At 42.0% G+C, this 21,423-nt stretch overlaps 1 protein-coding gene across 1 annotated transcript in view; it reads right to left on the bottom strand.

The window, feature by feature from the left end:
* The window catches only part of LGR4 (leucine rich repeat containing G protein-coupled receptor 4), a 125,973-nt gene that overhangs the window by 14,032 nt on the left and 90,518 nt on the right, over nucleotides 1-21,423 (bottom strand). Inside the window, exons 5-11 of the mRNA XM_072619292.1 lie at nucleotides 12,049-12,264; nucleotides 8,580-8,651; nucleotides 6,731-6,799; nucleotides 4,999-5,070; nucleotides 4,744-4,815; nucleotides 4,375-4,443; nucleotides 1,965-2,036 (exon numbers count right to left, since the gene is read on the bottom strand). Of these exons, the coding sequence (XP_072475393.1) occupies nucleotides 1,965-2,036; nucleotides 4,375-4,443; nucleotides 4,744-4,815; nucleotides 4,999-5,070; nucleotides 6,731-6,799; nucleotides 8,580-8,651; nucleotides 12,049-12,264 (642 nt within the window). The remainder of the gene's footprint in view (nucleotides 1-1,964; nucleotides 2,037-4,374; nucleotides 4,444-4,743; nucleotides 4,816-4,998; nucleotides 5,071-6,730; nucleotides 6,800-8,579; nucleotides 8,652-12,048; nucleotides 12,265-21,423) is intronic.

Genomic DNA, 21,423 nt, shown 5'->3' with positions numbered 1-21,423 from the left:
CAGCCTTCTAATGATGGCTAAACCAACTGGTCAGTCAATCAGCATTTACTAAGCACAGCGCTAGAGACACAAAGAAAAGCCAAAAAGAACAGTCCCTGCTCTCCAGGAGCTCACAATCTAATGGGGAATACAACATGAAGCAACTATGTGCAAATGAGTGACTGAAAGGACAAACTGAAGATAAGATGTAGAGGGAAGGCACTAGAATAACCGGGGATCCAGACAAGCTTCTTTGTGAAGGTGGAGTTTTAGTTGGGACTTGAAGGAAGCCAACAAGTAGACAGGAGGAGAGAAAGAATTCCAGGTGTGTGTGTGTTGGGGGGTAAGAGGGGAGTCAGAGAAAGTGCATAAAGTCAGGAGACTGACTGGCATCATTAGCACAGGTTGACTCGGTGACATCTCACTTTTATTTTGCTGACTGTTCTGCAACATGTTCACCCAAACATTTAACCCATCCTTGCACCAAGAAAGATTTCCCAAAAGGCAGCTCTGCTTAGTCTGGTGAGTCAGTACAAGTATGTATGGGAGCTGGGTGGCATGACAAAGAGTAAATAAGCAGGCAGGGGGGATGTGGAAGTGGATGAGCCATCAAGCTCAGCTTTCTTCTTTGCAGAGGATCTCAGAGTCCTGGACTTCAGAAGGCCCATCTGGTCTCACCCATTCTGGTCTGGGTATACCTCCAGAAAGCGGTCAAGACTAGTTTGGTCTAAAGACCCTTTAACTTGCCAGAGCAGTTCAGACCACTTTGGGATAAGGATAACCCTTATTCAGATCTGATGGAGACTTTTAGTTACATCAAACCAGAGCACACCTCATCTGTAACCCCCCCTCACTGTTCTTAGCTCTGTCTCTGGGACCAATCAGAACATGGCTAATATTTCTGCTATGGGACAGCCCTTCAAAAAGCCACAAAGAGCTGCCAAGTTCCCAGTGGATCTTATTTTCTATAGCCTAAAAATCCCCAGTTCCTTCAACCAGCCATTCAAAGGCAGAGTCTCACCATTCTGGTACCCCTTGTTTGGACCCAGTTGTGCTCCAGCTCGTCCACACCCTGTCTCAGGTGACCTTCCATCTAATCTGTAGAGATCTTGTGTGTACTAACTATGCCTACGCTGTCTCATTAAAATGGGAGCTCCATGAGGGTAGAGACTACTTTTGACTCTTACATCTCCAAGATGGCAACGACAGAGGCATTCAACAAATGCTTACTGACGATATTTGGATTGATCAGAATAGAGTACCTCAGTCAACAGTACCTCAGTAGGGCAGTGGCCCCAAAAAGCCCAGCTTTTTTGTGTGTGAACCTAGGATTTCATGGGTGTGGGAATTCCCGTATGGAAAACTCCCTCTATGCAGATGAGCAACTTTCTATAACTTACTGTCATACAGAGTTGCCTGGGAAACTGTGAAATTAAGTGCCTTGGTCAAAGCTGCCCACGATGTGCCCGAGTTGGGGACAGAAGTTGTCCATGTTATCTCTCTACTGGGATACTGGGTTTTACTAGTAGAGATATGGTATCCAGAACAAGGGAGGTGACAGACCTGCTTTACTCTTCCTTCAAACTACTTCCTCTTTTTGGTTCTGGGTACCATATTTTAGTGTCTCTGTGGAGAGTAGTCACCATGTTTTGGACACTATGCCTCTCTCAATGTAGTTCAGGATATGCCCTCTTGATGCACACTGAGCTAGATATCCATAGAAACTCCAAGATCTATTCATTTGAAGTCAATCCCCCAAATGGGATACCAACACATTTCAAAATCCACGTCATTTTCACATTATCCCCAAGTTGGACTACCCATCCCTCTGCACACCTCTATTGGTGGAGCCAATCAAGAAAAAATGCCTGCCCTAAAACAATCCTTCACTAACTCAGGGAGAACACCGAAAGATAACTCAAGTCCCTGGTTATCTTTCAAATGTGCAGTGACAACAGAGGTGAGAGTAAAAGATTCCAACTTACAAGGTCTTAAGCTTCTTTCGATCTTGGCACAAGTTACTGGGTATACTGCTTATCTTGGTGCCCGTCAAGGTTCTGTGGAAAAAACATTGCACTATTGAGAGCCCATGCAGATCAACAGAATTCCATTCTTATATAAAAAAATAAATACTCCAGTCTTTGCACATAGGCCCTGTCAATCCCAATACCTAAGGTCAGAAGCTGAGCAAGATGAATGAACTCCTCTTTTAGGTTTCCAAACCAACTTGTCCAAGTATGTAAAACATGTCATCAACAATGTCAAAGAAAACATTCCATTTTCCGTACCGGCAGTTAAGAAAAGTCCATCCATCATCTTAGACCAGTCCCTCCTTCCTTCCCTCTTTCTGTCTTTGATACTCAGTGATTCAGAAAGCAGCCTCAACATTTTGGAATCCTCTTTGCCTTCTCCATCTCCCCTGGCCCCATCTTTGGAAAATCCCCATGTCATCACTGAGGAGGTAGAATGACTCCAGGAGTCATTTCATCCCAGATGAGAAAACTCAAGCACAGAAAGGTGAACTGAATGAATATTTAGCCCATCACATGGTTAATAAGTAGAGGAAGTAGGATTTGAACTTCGGTTCTTTAATTCCAGACCCACTCCCTTTCACCAGGTTATCTCTCAGATGTATCCATTTTACTTTAAAAGCATTTTTCCCCATCTGTCCCCTCCCCTTCCCACTCCCATGACTACCATTTTCATTTATGCCCTTTTTTCACTTCACAGCATCATAGATTTAGAGCTGAAAGACAAATATGAGGCGGAGCCCAACTCCCTCATTTTACAGTTAAGGAAACTTTTGCCCTGAGAAGTTAAATGATTTGCCCAGTGTTACACAGTGAGTGTCTTCCTGACTAAGTAAGAGACAGAGGGCAGCAGTAAGAAGAGAAAGAGCTCGCCAGGAGTCTACAATAGCAACAACTGACATGAGCAGTTAGGGGAGGACAAAAGATAAATTCTAGGTCAAAATGCTATGAGAAGATTTCAAGGAGCTGGGACTTGAAAATGGAGAAAATAAGGAAAGGCAGAGTTTGGGGGAATGGAGATGGGGTAGAGAGTACGTTCCTGGCTGGGGAACCGGATACAAATGAGTATGGTATGCAGGAAGGATAGTGATTAAACTAGTCTGCTTCTAGAGAAGGAGTTTCTGAAGAACAGTAGGAATGCTGGAGCCACGATATAGTAGGTTTTCAGTGCTAGACTAAGGAATGTGGGTTTTACCCTACTGTAAAGGGGAATCACTAACATCTTTCTGGCAAGTGACCCAATGAAAGCTTTCGAAAGGTTAATTTGGTGGCTGTGAGACAAACTGATCGGAGCAGGAAGAGGTTACTGTGGAATCCCAGAGCTGGACCTCAGACATCACTTAGTCCAGTCTATAGGTGAACATCAACCACCCCCCTAACAATGTCTTCCAACCTCTGTTTCAAAGACTCCCAGTGATGAAGAATTCCCTGAACAGCCCATTCCACTTTGAATCAATGTGAAATATTAGGAAGTTTCCTGTTACACTGAGTTGAAATCTGCCTCTCTGCCATTATTACCCACTGCTCCTAGCTGTGGTCCCTGGGGACATGAAAAATAAATCTAATCCTTCTTCCAGAACAGCACTTCCAATACCTGAAACCAGAAATCCTCTCCCCCCTGCCCTCAAAGTCTTCTCTGGGCTGAACATGGCTGATTCTCTCAAACATTTCTTGTGTGGCCATATCCACTCCCCTCACCCCAAACTGGTCATTTTCCATCACACGTATTCAGGCTTGTTACCATTTTAAATAAAATCTGATGCCCAGAACTGAACACAATCTTTTGGATGTGGTAATGCCAAGTGCAGAATATAGGGAGACTACTGCCTCCCTCGGAGTTGGACACTATACTTCTCCTAATGTAGCCTGGGAAGACACTAGTGATTTTCTGGTTCCTGTGTCACAGTGAGTCACATGAAGCTTGCAATTCAATCATATCCTCAGATCTTCCACCTTTCTAAAACAAGAATCGTTTTCTAGCCAAGCCTCCTCCAACTTATAGTTCTTAAGTTGCTTTTTAACCTCAGTGTAAAACTTTGCACCTATCCTTGTTACAGAAAACTTCATCATCTTAGATCCAGCCCAACATTTTAATCAATCAATAAACATTTACTGAGTGCCTACTGTGTGTCAAGCCCTTTCAAGATCTTTTGGATTCTCACTCTTTTGTCTTTGTATTAAGCATCCCTTCCAGCTTTGTGGGCATCTGAAAATCTGCTGTTTTAATTGGAATTTCTTTTCCTATTAGTGCACTGAAAGATGCTTTCATATGATCAATGACAACTTGCAATCTGTTTCCACCTTTATTCTTATTAACTCCCTTTTCATGACTGTGTACCCCCAAATTAAAAAGGTCCACACTTACAAACTCTCTAAATTGACGGTTCCAGTCAGGTTAGGAAATCCCTGTACCATGCCTGCACCCCGAATGACTCTATAAAAAAAAAAAAAGGAAGAATAAGAAACTGAGAATTATAAAAGAAATTCTTATAGAAGACAACATTTTATATTTGATCTATTTTATTCTCATCCTAGGTCAAATTACAGAATTGCCGCTGTACTAAAAACATAATCAGCCCCAAATCCCCCCAGCTCAGCCTGGAATGGTGATAACTTGGCTAAACGTGTTCTCGTAAACAAGTCAGCCTGATCCCACTCCAGACACTACAGACAAAAGGAAAAAGTAGGACTAACAAAAATAAAACCCCAAACCCTCGATTACCGTACTACTTACAGAGAATGCAGCTCCGAAAGATTGTGAAAGGCCACGTTCCCCACAAAAGATAAAGGGTTGTCATTTAAATGGCTGCAAAGTTAGGAAGAGGCAAATGTTCATAAAATCGTTCAGCACTAAATCGTTCTGCATACAGATGCCAAATACCCAAAAGACTTGGCTGATATTTTCCCGCTCTGTCCAGATGTCTGGCATGATTGAAGCAGCTTAGCATAATTTTACATTTAAAAAAAAAAAGCTTTCCAAAGTACTTACATGGTTTTTAAGAGTGGATTTCCACCAAATGCTCCATTAGGGATTACAGAAATAGAATTACTACGAAATCCCCTAAAGAAAGAGAGAAACTATATTGAAATTCATATTCTATTATGAAGTTATCTTTACTACCATAGAAGTACTTAAAAATGTACTAACTATATATGGCAATATAATTTTAAATATATACTCCTATCAAGCTCAATGTGAAACACAAATAGTAAAATTCTGAAATAAATTCCCAAAAAGGGGAAAAGACAAGAAAATTCTAATTTTATCTCATGTTTTGGAGATGACCAGTACATTCAGAAGCTAGGTCACTAAGCACCTAGCTGAAAAGCCAGTTTAACCGAGGAGAGAGTGTCTCTCCATCTTTATGGGTATGTGTGTGTCTGTGAATGTGTCTGCGTTTTGTATATATGTGTGCGCGTGTGTGTATGTACGTATGTATGTACGTACGTTGCCCCTTGATCCCAGATTGAACTATGGCTTTGGAGTAAAGACATTCTTTGCCACCTCTCAGGATTTTTAACTTCCTTTAAGTCTTAGCTCAGCTGCTACTTCCTACGAAGAGCTTTCCTTGATCAACATGCCATCCTCTCATCACAGACATAAACATACACACATATATAGTGTATATCCACAGATATAAATACAAATATACACACACAGATAAGCTATATATACATACAGTATATGTATGTACACATACATTCATACACCCTATACACACATATTTGGTGATAAAATTACAGACAAATGTATTTGTTCAAGAGAAAAAGGAAAGTTATTAAATGAAGGTCTCTGCCAGGAAACCTGCTCCAAGCCTCGAGGAGCACTGCCCTCTATTTCTGATTCAACAGACGTTAGGTGCCTACTATGTGTAAGCCCCTTACTGTCTACCCCTGCCACCTGCTGCTTCATGGGGTTATATGTTGCTTTATGTCCTTGTTCCTAACACCAGCTATTTTTACAGTGCTTTGAGCCCTTTCTTTGTAGTAATCACAGCAGGTAGGTGCTACAGCTATTAGCATCACTATTTCATAGGTGAGGAGAGTGAGACTCAAAGAGCTCAAGAGACTTAGCAAGGCGACACCACCATGACACCAGGATGCGAGTCTCTGACGGCTCCTATTCCAAGCTCAGCCTCGCTCTACCCTGTGGATGACACATCAGCCCAGCTGCTTCCCTCTCCATATCCCCCACACACAGGATGCTTCCTACATGTCACAGACACTTGAGAGAGATTTGTTGATGATAATAAAGGCCCAATTTATGGGCCACCTTCTATGGGAGAGTCCTCCTCCTTGGTCTCTCAGTTGTTACACACGCACACACACTCTCACACATATTATCTATTAACATGATTATCTTCACAGAAGAACTCAAGCGTCCTAAGAGTGGGGCGTCTCCTGCGTCCCCAGTACCCAGTACAATGTCTTGCACACAGCAGTATAGACTTAGAGCTGGAAAAGGATTCAGAGGCTGTCTAGAGCAGACCAACCTTTCTCATTTGACAGACCAGGAAGCTGGGGCTGAGGAAGGGAAAGTGATTTAATTAAAGTCAGAGTAGATGCTTACTAAATGCTTACTGGGCTGGACAATGACACAGTTCATTTGATACAGTTATATAACAGACACTTCAGATGTCTACCATAGGCCTGTGGGAAGACTGGGGGTGGGGTGGGAGGGATGGCAAAGTGAGGCATCAAGAGAGCAAAGAAAGACTCACAGTTCCTTCAGGCTTGGCAATGCTTTAATCGCTTGAGGAAATTCTCCCAAATTATTATAATTCAAGTCCCTAAAAGGAATGTGAAAACGAAGATGAAGCCAGATTGACCAATGATCACATCTTTGCAAGGCAGAGACTTAGAACTCCAGGCCTGGGCCTGAACTAGACTAAAATGTAACTGAGAAATGTGTAACAAAATAAATAAAAATACTATACAACACCGATCATGTTCGTTTGTGGCTTCTACGTCAATCTATGGCTGCGGGGATTATTTCTATTTGAATCGGATACCACTGTTGGAAGGAATTATACCAGCTAGATCTCCATTCTAAAATGACATCATCCAAAAAACGTCACCCATTGATAAATGCGTTATAGAAATCAAAACTGGAAATAAGAAAAGTTTCACAGAATTACCAAGGCTTTTATAGAAGGCTTATAGGTTTTTTCTTTTTTAAATATTTTATTTATATGCTTTTCCTTTTTAAAATCTTTGTCACTACCCAATAATTAAGCCCCCACAGAACCCTCCCTTGTAAAAACAAATACAATTAAGCAAGATAAATTAACCCCTTTTGTCATGTCTGAGAACATATGCCAAGTTGTACTCCTACTGTCTACCTCTCTGCTTAGGAAGATGACACTGCATACAGATGAACACGTTTTATCAAGTTAAAAAATTCTCCTACACTAATATCTTCACTTCAGTTTATTCCATGGCAGAAAACGGTAGTAAAATTATTATTTCCTTAGAAATTCACTACCAAAGAAGTCCTTTATAAGTGTCTATTCTAAAAAGATAAAGGAAATAGTATTTGGGGAGAGAGTAGTGTTTGTGAAGTTCAGAATTTTCTTAAAGTTTTTTAAAGGTTTAAAAATTCATAACAGATTTCATCACTACAGGGAACTCCAGTTGTGAACGTACTCCATCAACACAAACTCCAGACTGTCTGACTCAAATCACAGGGAGATGGCTGAAGCCCACACAGAGATCAAGTGGTTTGCCCAGGGTCCCACAGCTAGTAAAGGAGGCATGTGAACCTGGAGCTTCCTGACTCTAAGGCCAGCATTCTGTGTAAGAGTTAACAGTATTTCCCAGAAAGTGAGGACTAAAGCTAGTGAACAGAATGACTTCCATGAAATTCTGGGACTGTGATCCTCTTCGCTATAGGGGCTACCCCCAAAGAGAGGCCTGAATCTTCCTGTTCGGACTTTGTTTCCCTAGAGAAGCCTAAGAAACAAGAAGGGCCAAGGCAGAAACTCACAGCTCCTGGGCTCATTTGGATCAGGCTCTTTTACAAAGAGATCACCTTTGTAAGGAACACAACATAATGTCAGCCTTGTCAACACTGCCACCCGATTCAACAACAGCACATTAGGTGAATTAATACTTAAGGAGACCACAGTTTTGAAGTAACAATGCTCTCCCTGGGCACCTGGATTAGCAACTCAACTGAGGCTTAAGACATAAAGCCGGAACCCAGTTATAATGAATTAATGCAGAAATGTCGTGCACACTGTGGATTTCTTAAATACTCTAAACTTTTCTTTATGAAGACGTAGTTCCATGATTGAACATGCAAATAAAGCCGCAATTAACAAGAAATCAATTAATTAAAATCCTCAATACCCCACCCCACCCCAACCCTGTCCCCAAAGAGGAGGGAGATTTCTTTTCTAACCACAAAGCTGAATTATTCTTGATCCTGGCCATAAGACTGCCGAAACTGAAATGTCATCAAATGACCAAAAAATCAGAAATCATGATGGAGTCAGTGTCATATATTCTTTTACAATGGTCGTATAAATGCACATCATGATCAGTAACAGATATTCAAGATGTACTTACAAGGTTTCCAAGTTGTCTAACCCATCAAAACAGTGCTGGCCCAGGGTCTTAATTTTATTGTTATGAAGGTGCCTGGGGAAAAAAAGAATCGAAAACAACATGTAGATATCTCTAGGCAGTAACTGTGTTAAGTACTTGAAATATCTCTCACATGAGTTTCAGCACTAAACCAACGAGGGACTGTGTGCTTGCTGTTCAGTCTTTTCAAGACCCCATTTAGGGTTTTCTTGGCAGAGATATTGGAGTGGTTTGCCATTTCCTTTTGAAGAAACTGAGGCAAAAAGGTTAAGTGATTTGCCCAAGGTCAAATAGCTAGTAAGGGTCTGAGGCCAGATCTGAACTCAGGAAGATGAGTCTTCCTGACTTCAGGCCCAGCACTCCATCTGTTGTACCACCTAGCTGCAGGCGGTAAGTGTCAAATTAAAAGGATAGACAGTGTCAAAGGCTGCAAGCTATGCTGAGAAAGATGAAAATTGAGAAAAAGTCATTAGATCTGTCAATTAAGAAATCACTGATAACTTTGCAAAGCAGTTTTCAGCTGAATGATGAGGCCAGAATTCAGAGGGGAAAGATTTTAGAAGACCATGTGAGGAGAGAAGTTTGAGAGAATTTGGATAGACAACTTTTGAAAGGGGTTTAAGCTGGCAGCATAGGGGTGGGGGCAGATATTGAAAGAGCTAGCAGGGATGGTGGGATTAAGTGAAGTTTTTTTGCTTTTAAAAGAATGGAGAGAAGATTTGGGCGTGTTTGTAAGTGTCAAAGAAGGAGTCGAGAGACTGAAAATATGAGAAAATGAGGATAAGAGAAGGGGCAATCTGCTGCAGGTAATGGTCTGGAGCAAAGGTGTGCCTTGTAGAGAGGTTTGTCCTGACAAGGAGAAGGAGGGCCACCACTTCACCTCTTCATTAGAGACTAGGGTGATGGACAGATGGGAGAAGATGTCTGGGTGATACATAAGATGAAGAGGATGAGGGAAGGAGATGAAGTCCTCGACTACCTAGCCTCCTGGACACCTTCCAAATCAAGAGTCTGTATATTCAGTCCTCGCAATAATTCAGTAAAAGACAATTCCCCTCATTTCACTGGTCAGAAAATACGCTCAGGGAAATAACACAACTTGGCCAAAGTTGGTCTAGAACACCCCCTTCTCCAATCCGTCCTCCATATGTAATCTGTTTAAGGCACAGGTCTGACCATATCATCTGCTTGCTTAAAACCCCTCAGGGGCTCCCTGTTGCCTCTTAGCTTGACACTGGAGCTTCCATACTATCAGCCTCCCTCCTGCTTTTGTTGATGGCCTACTACCCTTCACAAACTCCACGTAAACCAGCCTAGGAGCTGTTTCCTGCAGCTAATCCCTTGTCCCCTGCACTTAAACAAGCCATCCGCCCGCCCTGCCATGCTTTCCCCCCTCATTACCTTCTCTTGAAATCTTTAGTTTCCTCCTACATGAAGAATTCTCTGAGCATCCCAACCACCCTCCAGCCCTATCTTCATTTATTTGTAGGCATGCACAGGAGAATATAAGCTCCTTGAGGATAGAGACTTCCTCCAGTATGTCTTTCTATCTCCAGTGCCTTCCACATGAATATTTGTTTTGTGGAATGAAATTTAATTGAAGGAGATATCATGGAATAAAGAAAAGAGAGGTGAATCTGATTCTTGTCACTAAACTATCCATGTGAGCTTGGACAGTAATGTGTGAGCCCCAGTTTCCTTATCTGTAACACGAAGGAGTTAGGATACCTGGGGAAAGGGCATGTTAGTCATGTGGGAATGGACTTTAGATTAATTTTCTATCTACCTATTTAAAATAGAGGGAAAACGTTGTGAACTGCATCTTAAATAAAAACCATTACAAAATCTTCTATCATTTGCCCTTGATGATTTATTTTTAAACAGGGGAGAAGAGAAGCTTGATCTTGCAAAAGGTCTGTAACAGGAGCATGTTAACAAAATTTAATTTCTATTACCTTCTAGCATGGATAGCTGAGACCTGAACCCAAACCTGGAACAAAATGTACTTATTTGCTAAGCCCTGGCCCCAAATGAATCCAAATACTAAAAAGAAACCCATGATCCCCATTAAAGCCCAAACCAAACATGGCTTATGCAGTATTTGGCTCCGCTTGGGTCTTTGCACACAGCAAATCTGATGGCAAGGTCAGAAGGTCTTTTAATGTTCTCTCCCTTGAACTTTTTACCCTGGCCTCCTAAAATGAACTCCCTGCTTTTAGTCCCTCCCCTCTCCAGTCTGTCCTTCTTATGGATGCCCAAATAATCTTCCTGAAGAAGAAATCTGACCATTCCTTGGTTCAAGGAACCAACCTTCAGTTGGCTTGTTGTGACCTCAAAAATAAATCTGTTGTTCAGTTGTTTTTCAGTCACGTCTGAGTCTTCATGACTTACTGCATTTGGGGACTTCATGTCATAGATACTGCAGTGGTTTGCCATTTCCTTCTCTAGCTCATTTTACAGATGAGGAAACTGAGGCAAATAGGGTCAAGTGACTTGCTCAGGGTCACACAACTGGTAAGTGTCTGAGGTCAGATTTGAACTGAGGAAGAGGATTCTCCCTGATTCCAAGCCCACTGCTCTATCCTCTGCACCATCTAGCTACCCAAAAAGACCTCCCTACATGACAAGCCATTCACAATATAGTTCCAGTCTGCTTCTGTTGATCTATTCCATATTACTTCTTTTTATGTCCTCCAGATAAAGTGACCTGCTTCCTACTCCCCAAGTTCAGTATTTCACCTCCTTCATGCCTTTGCTGTTCCCCATGCCTCCCTCTCCACCTCATGGAATTCCTAAGCATCATTCGAGGCCCATCTCCTGTGCCAACTTCCATGGCAAGATCCTGCTGATTCCTCTCAATCCTCTTCAAACTGTCGTGCACATTCTCAACAGCATTCCCCATCCCACTGTGGGGAGATCATCAGATTACTGTGAGCAGAATTACTGTCATTATATGCCCAATGCTTTCCATATACCTCCTCAAAATGATCTCTCATTTCATCAATTGGGGTAACAATAGAGACTGAGACCCCATCAACGACTGCCTTTTGTTTGTCAATGCCTGGCACATTAATAAACATTTATTGATCGAATCTTGCCCAGTTCTCTCACAAATTAAAGACTCACTTTCTCTTATGCCATCTCAAAGATCAAAGCAAATATTCCTATTGCACATGCCACAGAGGCTTAATAAAAGTATGCTGGAATTATTTTGTGTGTGACCTGGCCAGGGCAGTTCAGCAAAATAATCATTTATTTAGTGTTGAGAGCTGCATTGTGTTTTGCCTCTCTGGTAATGAGCCACAGAAGACCAAGTACTTTTTATGGTGTTAAATGGTTAAATGCCAAGAGATGCCCCTCCTTCAAACTCCCACTTCTCCATTTAGCTTAGTGTGTGTAAGTACTTCTTAAGACTGACTTGAACAAGAAATTTAAAGTAATGGGTACTTACAGAACCACAAGGCTTGAAAGGTTGGTAAAGGCAAAATCAGGGATGCTTGTGATCTTGTTGAGAGCCAAAGTCAGAGCTTGGAGAGAGGGGAGGTTGCTGAGTGGTCGGACAGGAACTTCACTCAGACTATTGTCATCGAGCCACAGATGCCGTAACTGAACGAGACCCTCAAAGCTCTCCTCAGGGACTGAGGTAATGTGGTTGGCATCTAGTCGCCTGTTAGAGAAATACAACAACCAAGTTCAAGAAGATATTTTAATCACTGAGGAATGAGTCAGAGTCACCCAAATCACCCAACTCAAAAAATTTGAAACTGAGAATGGAAATTGTAATGGTCCTCATAATTTGGGTAACACTTACTTCAAGAGAAATTATTTAAAAAAATAAAAATCGAAAAAAATAAGCCCCATGTTAATTTCCATCAGTCAGAGCATTCTCTAACTTTTTCCAAACTAAGAGGATTTATTGGTTCAAATGTCAGTTTTACTTTAAAAATCAGAGCTACGTCAATTTTTAAATTAGATACACTTCATAGTTGCAAGATAATATTTTAATTGAGCATTTTTTTCACTTTGTTTATAAATCCTGAAAACATTTAATACCTTTGGTGGTTGTTTTTTCAAACAGATAGAAAGCTGAAATGATACATACGGTTCACTTGAAGGGGAAATCAGCACAGAGTTGGAAATGTATGTATCCCAACCTTCAAATATACATTTTCCAATATGACTGATGTGGTGTAAATGGGATATGAATGAGGAGAGCAAATGGGATAATCTAACGACTGCAAGAAGGCTCAGATAGTGTTTCTCCTGGGAGACGACACAATGTCCCACAGACGCATGTCGTTTCAGAGCTGGGTTAGGAATCCTGTTTTCTGTATTAAATTTGCTGCTATCTACGCTTGGAGCAATCATTTGCCCTTCCCAGAGCTCAGCATAATGAGTGGAACATGGTGGGTGCTTGATAAATTGTCAAATGATTGAGCCTCAACTTCCTTATTTTGAAAATTGAGAATTTGGATTAAGTGTCTAAGGTCTCTTCCAGCTGTGATCATCTGCAGGGTGGGTACAGACCAGCGGCTTCACCTTTGTGGGGAAATTCCCTTCCTTAATGCAGATTACCAAACAGTCTATAACTTGCAGCCTCAGAGAAGGGGTTCTTAACCTGGGATCCATGAACATGTGTGTGTATATGTATGTATGTATGTATGTATGTATGTATACACATATACACACAAATGTGTGTATATGTGTATATGTATTTATCTGTACATGTGTACATGTACATCATAGCTATAGGTAGACAACTTTATTTCAATATGATTAATTTCTTTGTCATACTGTGGATTTTTTTATGCACCTAGAAACGTTCTTATTAAAAAGGGTACGCAGGCTTCCAAAATGGCCAAAGGGGTCCATGAAACAGAAAGGTTAAGAAGTCAAGGCAACGAACCTTTACTAAGCACTAGCTCAGTGCCAGGCACAGTGCTGAGCTCGGAGGATACAAAGAAAGTCGATCCTTGGGCTCAAAGGTATAGTTACGGCTCCTTAGAGAGATGCCTGAGTCTCTGACAGGTGACGTGGTTTTTGCCCTCTGCTGGTACAGGGCCCTCTAACCTGCACTACGCCCTTTATAGTCTATATTCTGGAGGAACGTCTGGAGTCGCAGGGAACTGTCGATCTTTTTCTCTATCAGGGAAATGATTCCACCGTTCTCATAAAAAAGTATTCTCGAGTTGTTAAAGCCATAAACCCCGATGGCAAGAATATTAAGTAGGTTTGTTGAACATTAAAGTTGGAATCACCCTTAGGAATCAAAATGTCCTCATTTTACAGATACAGAAACTGAGTTCTAGTAAGACTAATATTCCTTATTACAGCCTGGAAATCAGAAATACATGAAGTGAAAAGTACATTTGGGGGTAGAGGAAAGACTCCCCACTTCTGAACAATACTAAACGTGCTAAGTCACTCGGGCACCAAAATTAACTGTAATAGCCATCAGGTATAAGGTTCACCTTTTAAGTGGAGGATGAATGCATTTGTAAGCAAGGGAGGCAGCAAGGGGCAAGAGAAAGAGTCCTGGGGTTGGAGACAGGGGACATAGGTTCAAATCCTGGTTCTACCAGCTACATGTGACCTTGGCCAAGTCTTCTCATCTCTCTGAGCTCAAGTTCCTCATCTGTACGCTGAGGGGCTTGGCTTTGTGATCCCTCTTACGGGAGGCCTTCTGTGAATTCCCCTGGGATGCCACCTCCTCCATTCCCTTCCCCACTGGATGTACTTTGTAGATGTACAGTTTGCATTTTTCTGTCTCTACATGTTGTTTCTTCTTCAAGGAGAATGTAATCCCCTTGAGGATGAGGACAGTTTCATTTTTGTCTTTGTATCTGTATTGTCTGCCCCGTAACAGGCACTTAAATATTTTTATTAAATGATCAACAAGACATGACTAACTGAAGCTTCATCCCTGATATAACTCGAAAAGTTATTGAGAAAGTCTGAGTGAGTAGGCTGCTGCTGTCCGGAGCATTTAGGTTTGGGCATAAATGCTCTCAGACCCATCTCTTTCCCCAGATGCTCCAGAATTCATCTCAACCCTCTAAAGGAATACGTATCCCATACACACTAGGCTACCAGCTCATACCTACTAAAGATCTAATGCAGGGGTGGGGAACTGGAGGCCTAGAGGCCACGTGGAGCCTCCTAGGTCCTTGGGGGCAGCCTTTTGCCTGAGTCCAACTTCTATGGTACAAATCCTAAACAAAACTCAGGGGATTTGTTCCGTGAAGTTTGGATTCAGTCAAAGGGCAGCACTTGAGGAAGGGTCCCTATTCCTGGCTAAGGGGTCTTCTTTAATAAGGAAGAATGGTTTTAATTAGAACAATTTGTCTTCCCTACTTGAGGCTTCCAGAGTTTTATGCTTCCCATTTCCCTCGCCCCAAATCTGGCCAGTATAAAATCTGAATGCACTGGGAGCAGTGACTGTTTTTACCTTGCTTTGTATCTCCAGCACTTAGTACAGTCTCTGGTACACAGAAGGCACTTAATAAATGCTTGCTGACTTGATTTATTTTTTTCCCTATTTGACAAGATCTCATTTGAGGAGCAGAGTCTATGTTTGGCTCAATATGATCCTTTCTTTAAACAAACTTTTCACAATGCGAAGGTGAACTGTGCTTATTAGAAATTCCTACATCAACAAACCAAGTTCTGCCAACACTCAATTTTCTAGGGGCTGCTGCCCTTCCCCCACCCCCAACCAATTCCATCCTGCCCCTCCCACCTCCCAGGTGGACAAATGATGGTCTTCTTCCTTCTCTCAAGAAAAACAGGAAAAGGAAAAACAGAAGGAAGCTAAGAATTCAGCCCCCTAAATCATTCAAGTTAAAAACAGCTGGCCAGGGAGTAGGCTTTTCAAACTGTCTGTGACACCTTCTGGCTGTGTGACCTTGGGCTCTGGCAGAGCGAGCCCCCACACAGCGGAATGACAGCCTGCGTGCCCGCATGCATGCCCTAGAATCCCGGGGAGGTGGGGGTGGGCGCGCTTCATGTTACAGACCAGGACACTGAGAGTGACCAACCCAAGACTTTTTACAAGACTCTGCAGAGGAGTTCTCAGCCACCACACCCCAAAGGACTACACTGCCAAAAATCGCCAAGATGAGAAGTTTCTCAAGCACCAAATGGTTCCCCAAAATCCTGGGACCTGGGTTTCACCGGGGACGAAAACCTCTCAGTCACGTGCTTCTCTACTCAGCCAAGGAAACTCTTGGCCAGCTGCACTGAAGAAGCTCCCACACTTAAAAACTCCCAGAGCCACCCCTGGGAGACCCTGCTTGGCTCTAAGTGGGAATCAGATAAGGGGGGGGACGAGGAGCTACGATAGCCTCCCTCATGACTCCTCCAAGAGGTTCTTAACCTGCTTGTTTATTTTTAACATTGTGGTAACCGCATTTCCACAGAATTGGTCTCCTTTGTACTCCTACGTATGTTAGGCTTTTGGAAACATTTTTAGCACTTTACATGTTATGTCATTTGAGCCTCACCACAACCTTCGAAATCAGTGCTATTATTACCTCTATTTTACAGATGTGGAAACTGAGGCTTAAAAGAGGTTAAATAATTTGTTCAGGGTCACATGGCTAGTCTGTGTCTGAGGGAGAATTTGAATTCAGGTCTTCCTGACTTAAGTTCTGCTCTCTATCCACACCTCTACCACTCATATTCTCATCTTAATCATCCAGTCAGTATGCCTTAAAGGCAGATTGTGAACTCAGGTCTAACTGGCTCCAAGGCTGACTTTCTAGACAATGTAGCACACAGATTAAACATGAAAACTATCAGAACATATAACTCCCTAAGTTGAAAAAAAGGGAAAAAAACCTTCTAGAAAGAGATTTGCCTGTGAATCATCGAAGGGTTAACCCATAGACCTCAGTTGACATGCAGGTGTCACAGCCCCATGAGAAACAGGTGTGCACACCCTGATTTGTGAAGAGTTTTAGCTTTCACTGAGGATCAACATTTCAGCAAAGAAATGAAATCTTTTTTTTTCTTTAAAGAAAAGCCTAAGGGCTCCCTCAGAGATCAGCTAGAAACTGCGTGCCTGGTTTTTTCTTCCACACCTCCCAGAAGATGAAAAGGATTACCATCCAACTCCCTCTTCCAATTCAGGTTCAGCTATTTTCAAGCTGCAAGGATGTTAAGGGGATGGTGAAACCCGTTTATCAAGAGAAATTACCGAGGGTCCAGGGTACAGAACTGCAGACTGCGGACAGGTTTCTTCAGGTGGAACTGTACAGTGAGCTCAGGTGGCCAGATCATTTGGGGGTGCGTGTGTGTACAGATGCAGGTATATGTAGATATGTGTACACATGTATGCAAATAAGTGTCTATACATGTATACAGACATATATATTATATGTATATATTTTTTAAATAAAAAGATCTTTAGAAACGGCGGCCAGCGTGTTGAAGCACAGCTGATCCAAGTTCAAATTCCATCTCTGCTATTTACTCCCTACCTACATGACTCTGGAAATCTCTCTCACCACCTCCCTGGGTCTCGATTTACCTTTCCTGTTTGGTCTCATATTCAAAAGTTCCTCCTCCCTCTTCAGATCACAAACCTAACTCTCTCTCCTTCAGCTAGTCTTCCAGCCACCATCAGTTCTTTTTCCTCTGAATTCTCTACCTTCTTCTCTTTGCTAATCCCAGCTTCAGAAGAGTCACTGGAAAGTTCTTTCTTCACAGAAATGGAAGTTAGGAGGTTTCTGGCACAAACCAGTCAGTCAGATCACCTCGTTTTCACCTTGGTTTCCCCACCTGTTCCCACCCCACGGAATATGTTAAGAATGAAGCTGCCTTTTAGACTGCTTTAAATGTTTTGGGAGCCAGAAGAGTCGTTAGATGTCATCGAAGCCTTCCAAGCTCACTGTCAGTCTGCTGAAGACCTCTCTCTGTTCTCGAATTCTAGGAATTCTCGAACTTCTAAGATGTCCCCAACTCCTCAGGCTGCAGTTTCAAGGCAGGCACACCTCATTTGTTCCCCACCTTCCAAACACTTCTCAGTCTCATGTTTCTCTCGTAGTCAAGGAACCTCTCAGCTAGCCACACTGAAAAGCTGCTCCCTGACCATTAAGAACTTACCTCACTTCCCAGTAGACCTTGTGTGGCTCTAAGTGGAGATCAGATGAGGAAGGTAAAAAGATAATACAGGCAGAAATTCACAGAAGTTCCCCCCCTCCCTCAAGCTTCCTGCAAGACAGCTTGGGTTTTTTACCCTAATATTATGTGACTATATTTTAGTATAATTGGTTTCCTTTGTAATCCTATATATTTGACACATTTAAAAATATTACTGGGGCAGCTAAGTGGTGCAATGGATACAGCATCAGTCCTGCAGGCAAGAGGACCTGAGTTCAAATCTGGCCTCAAACAATTACTAGCTGTGTGACCCTGGGCTAGTCATTTGATCCTGATTGTCTCAAAAAAAAAAACAAAACCAAAACATGATTATATTTTGAAAAAAAAGATCCATAGGCTTCCAGAGATGTCCATGACACAAAGTTAAGAATCCCTACTCTAAGGGGTATATGTACACTACACCTTCAGTTAGGAGGTGAAAGAGAGGTATCTGCCAACAGACAGATCTGAAAAAGCCTGAGCTTCTCTGACAGAAGTACTGACAGCACAAAAGGCGTTGGCAACCTTAAAAAAGCCCAACTGCTCCCCACCCACCTCTCACCTAGGAAAGACTGACATCTGGAAGGTCCCCTTACACCATAAGCTCCAGGTAGGTGCTTTGCTCAAATCCTCCCTTCTTCAACAGTTCCAGCTTCCCCTTGGCTGCTACACCTCACTCAGCTCCTGCTTCCTAGCACTGCATACCTGGCCTTCTCTGAAAATCAAGCCCAAGGCCTCCAAACTGGTAGAACTACCTCACACCTGCAACTGTCTAGACCACCCTCACCAGCCCTAGGCCAGAGGGCGAACTGCAATGACTCTCCCATATGCATCTTCTTTATTCCCTAGTGGAGAGACAACCAACTTCAATGCTTGAAGACCTGGGTTCAAAGGCCACCTCTGACACACACTGGCTACAAGAGTACCCAGGAAGGTCGTTCTCAGTGCTCTGAAAGGATGAGCCTCTAAGTCTCGGCACTAATGTTCATAGAGAGTTTTCTCATCTGGGATAAATATCTCACAAATTCAGGCCCTATTCCTATCCATCTACAGCTATATCTTTAGCTGTTGCTAAATTATTTCAGTTTATTGACTCTCTGTGACCCCATTTGGGGTTTTCTAGGCAGAGATCTTTGAGTGGTTTACTATTTCCTTCTCCAGCTCATTTTATAGATGAGGAAACTGAGGCAGAGTTAAGTGACTTACTTGCCCAGGGTCACACAGGTAGTAAATGTGTGAGACTGGAATTGAACTCATGAAGATGAGTCTTCCTGATTCCAAACTCAAGGCTCTATCCACTGCACCAGATGCCTGTATCTGTCTATATCTACAGATGTGCATGTACACATACAAACACATGCTGTATCTCCTAGTAGAGGCAGGTAGGTATTATACTAGACTGAGGGCTAGAGTTGGCATCAGAAAGACTTGGGTTTAAATCTTGCCTCAGACACTTACTAGTTGTGGGACTCTTGGCAAGTTACTTCACCACTCTCAGTCTCCCTTTTCTCATCTGTGAAATGGGGATGATGTATTTATAATAGCAGCACCCACCTCCTGGGGCTGTTGTGACGATCAAATGAAATGATATATGTAAAGTGCTTTGAAAACCTTAAAGAGCTATATAACTTATAGCTACCATTGCGATTATTAAGTAAAGAATAGAAACTTCTTAAGGGCCAGAATTTTCTCATTTTCATCTTCTATCTCTAATGCCTAGGACTGGGTCTCTTACCTATATGGCACTTAAAGAACGCTTGAGGATTGGCTGGTGAAATGATCTCTGAAATCCCTCTTCACATCCTCCATCAAGGATCCAACAGCCCCTTGTTTCTATCCTCACTCTACCACTAGTGAACAGTGTCACGATGGGCAGGTCCTTTAGTGTCCTCATGGGTGACAACACAAGAATCCTGTCCAACTCTAAATCCTATGGTACCTCTTTTAGAAAAATACTCAAAGCAGCCCAGCAGTCTGCTTCATTCTTAACATCTATCCTGTGGTGGGAGATGGAAACTTCCTTCAAAACACACACAATATCACAAACTAGGAAATAACACGTTAAGAAGACAGCCAGGAAGTGGTTAGGGTGTTATGGGGTTGCCATGAGACAAGACACTATGCCTTTCTATCATAGGCCTGCACTATTCATATTCATTGCTAGCTAAAGACTAGATCTGACCCAAGAAATGCAACAATTAATCCTTTTAGGAGATTCTATGTGACATCAGATGTCTTACAAAATGGTAGAAATTTCTGCATCTTAAAGGAATTTTGACATTTAAGTTTCCAAATTTAAAGACTGTCTATCTCTTTATTTTGGGAAATAAAACTTGCTTGCTAAAAGGTTAGCCAATTCAGCTGAACAAATTGTGCTATGTGATTGTGATGAAATAGTAGTGTACTACAAGGAGTGAGGAGCAGGATGCTCTCAGAAAAACCTGCAAAGACCTACACGACCTGGCACAAAGTGACATGATCAGCTGTGAATGACTTAGCTGTTCTTAGCAATACAATGATCCATGACAACTCTGAAGGCCTTGTGATGAAAAATGCTATCCTCCTCCAGAGAAAGAACCGATGGTATCTGGATACAGAGTGAAGCATACGTTTTTTTAAACTTCATTATTCTTGAAGGCTTTTTTTTGGTCTATGTTTTCTTTCATAACATGACTAATGTGGAAATATGTTTTGCATGACTACACATGTATAACCTGTACTGAATTTCTTGGCTTCTCAATGAGAGAGGTGAGGAGGGAGAAGGGGAGAGAATTTGGAAATCAACGTTTTAAAAATGAATGTTGGGGCAGCTAAGTGGTACACCGGATAGAGTACTGGCCTTGGAGTCAGGAGGATGTTCAAATCCAGCTTCAGACACTTGACACTTTCTAGCTGTGTGACCCTAGGCAAGTCACTTAACCCTTTGGCCCCCCCCCCCCAAAAAAAAAACCATTTAAAAATTGTAATTGGGGCAATTTAAAAACATGTAATTGGGGCAAAGCAAAATACTAAATTCACTAAAATTCAAAAAACAAAAAAAATTAAATTGCTCTTAGGCTGACTAATAAAATTGCTCTTAGGCTGACAAACTGATAAAAACAAGCTAGTTATGATAAAAAAATGAAAGGTTGGCCATTCAATGTTCAAGCCTTTTTTTTTCCCCTTTCATCTCCATTTATAAGATTACAATTGGATTTCTTATTCTCACAAGCAGTTCCTGTCCAGGATCCCAATTTTACAATTTAGTGGAACCCTCTGTCCAGGGTGGGAATACAGTAAAATCACCAACTGATAAGAAATGTCAAGGTCTTGGGCCAATAGCAACCACTCAATAATGCCTGTGAACTAAAGTCTTCTGCCCCTCCTCAACAGCCTAAAATGGAAATCTCCCATAGTTTTTACAAATTCACTTAGTCCTGACTTTCTAGGATTATCATATCAATTTCAAATTGGAAGAGGCTTTAAAGTTATCCAGTCCAACCCATTCCTTTTACAAGGAGAAAACTGAGGACCCAAGAAGTAAAGGCCACAGGGACAGACAGCGATGATGACGATGATAAGGATGATGGATGATGACGATGGCAACAATAGTTAGCATTTATATAATTCTTTAAGGTTTGCAAAGTGCTTTATAAATAGTATCCCATTTTACCCTCACAACAGTCCTGGGAGAGAGGTGCTACCA

Source organism: Notamacropus eugenii, chromosome 6 (assembly GCF_028372415.1).
Source record: "Notamacropus eugenii isolate mMacEug1 chromosome 6, mMacEug1.pri_v2, whole genome shotgun sequence".
In the NCBI taxonomy this organism is placed as follows: Eukaryota; Metazoa; Chordata; class Mammalia; order Diprotodontia; family Macropodidae; genus Notamacropus; species Notamacropus eugenii.
The sequence above is the reverse complement of the archived record's forward strand: the minus strand, read 5'-3'. Positions and strand labels throughout refer to the sequence as shown.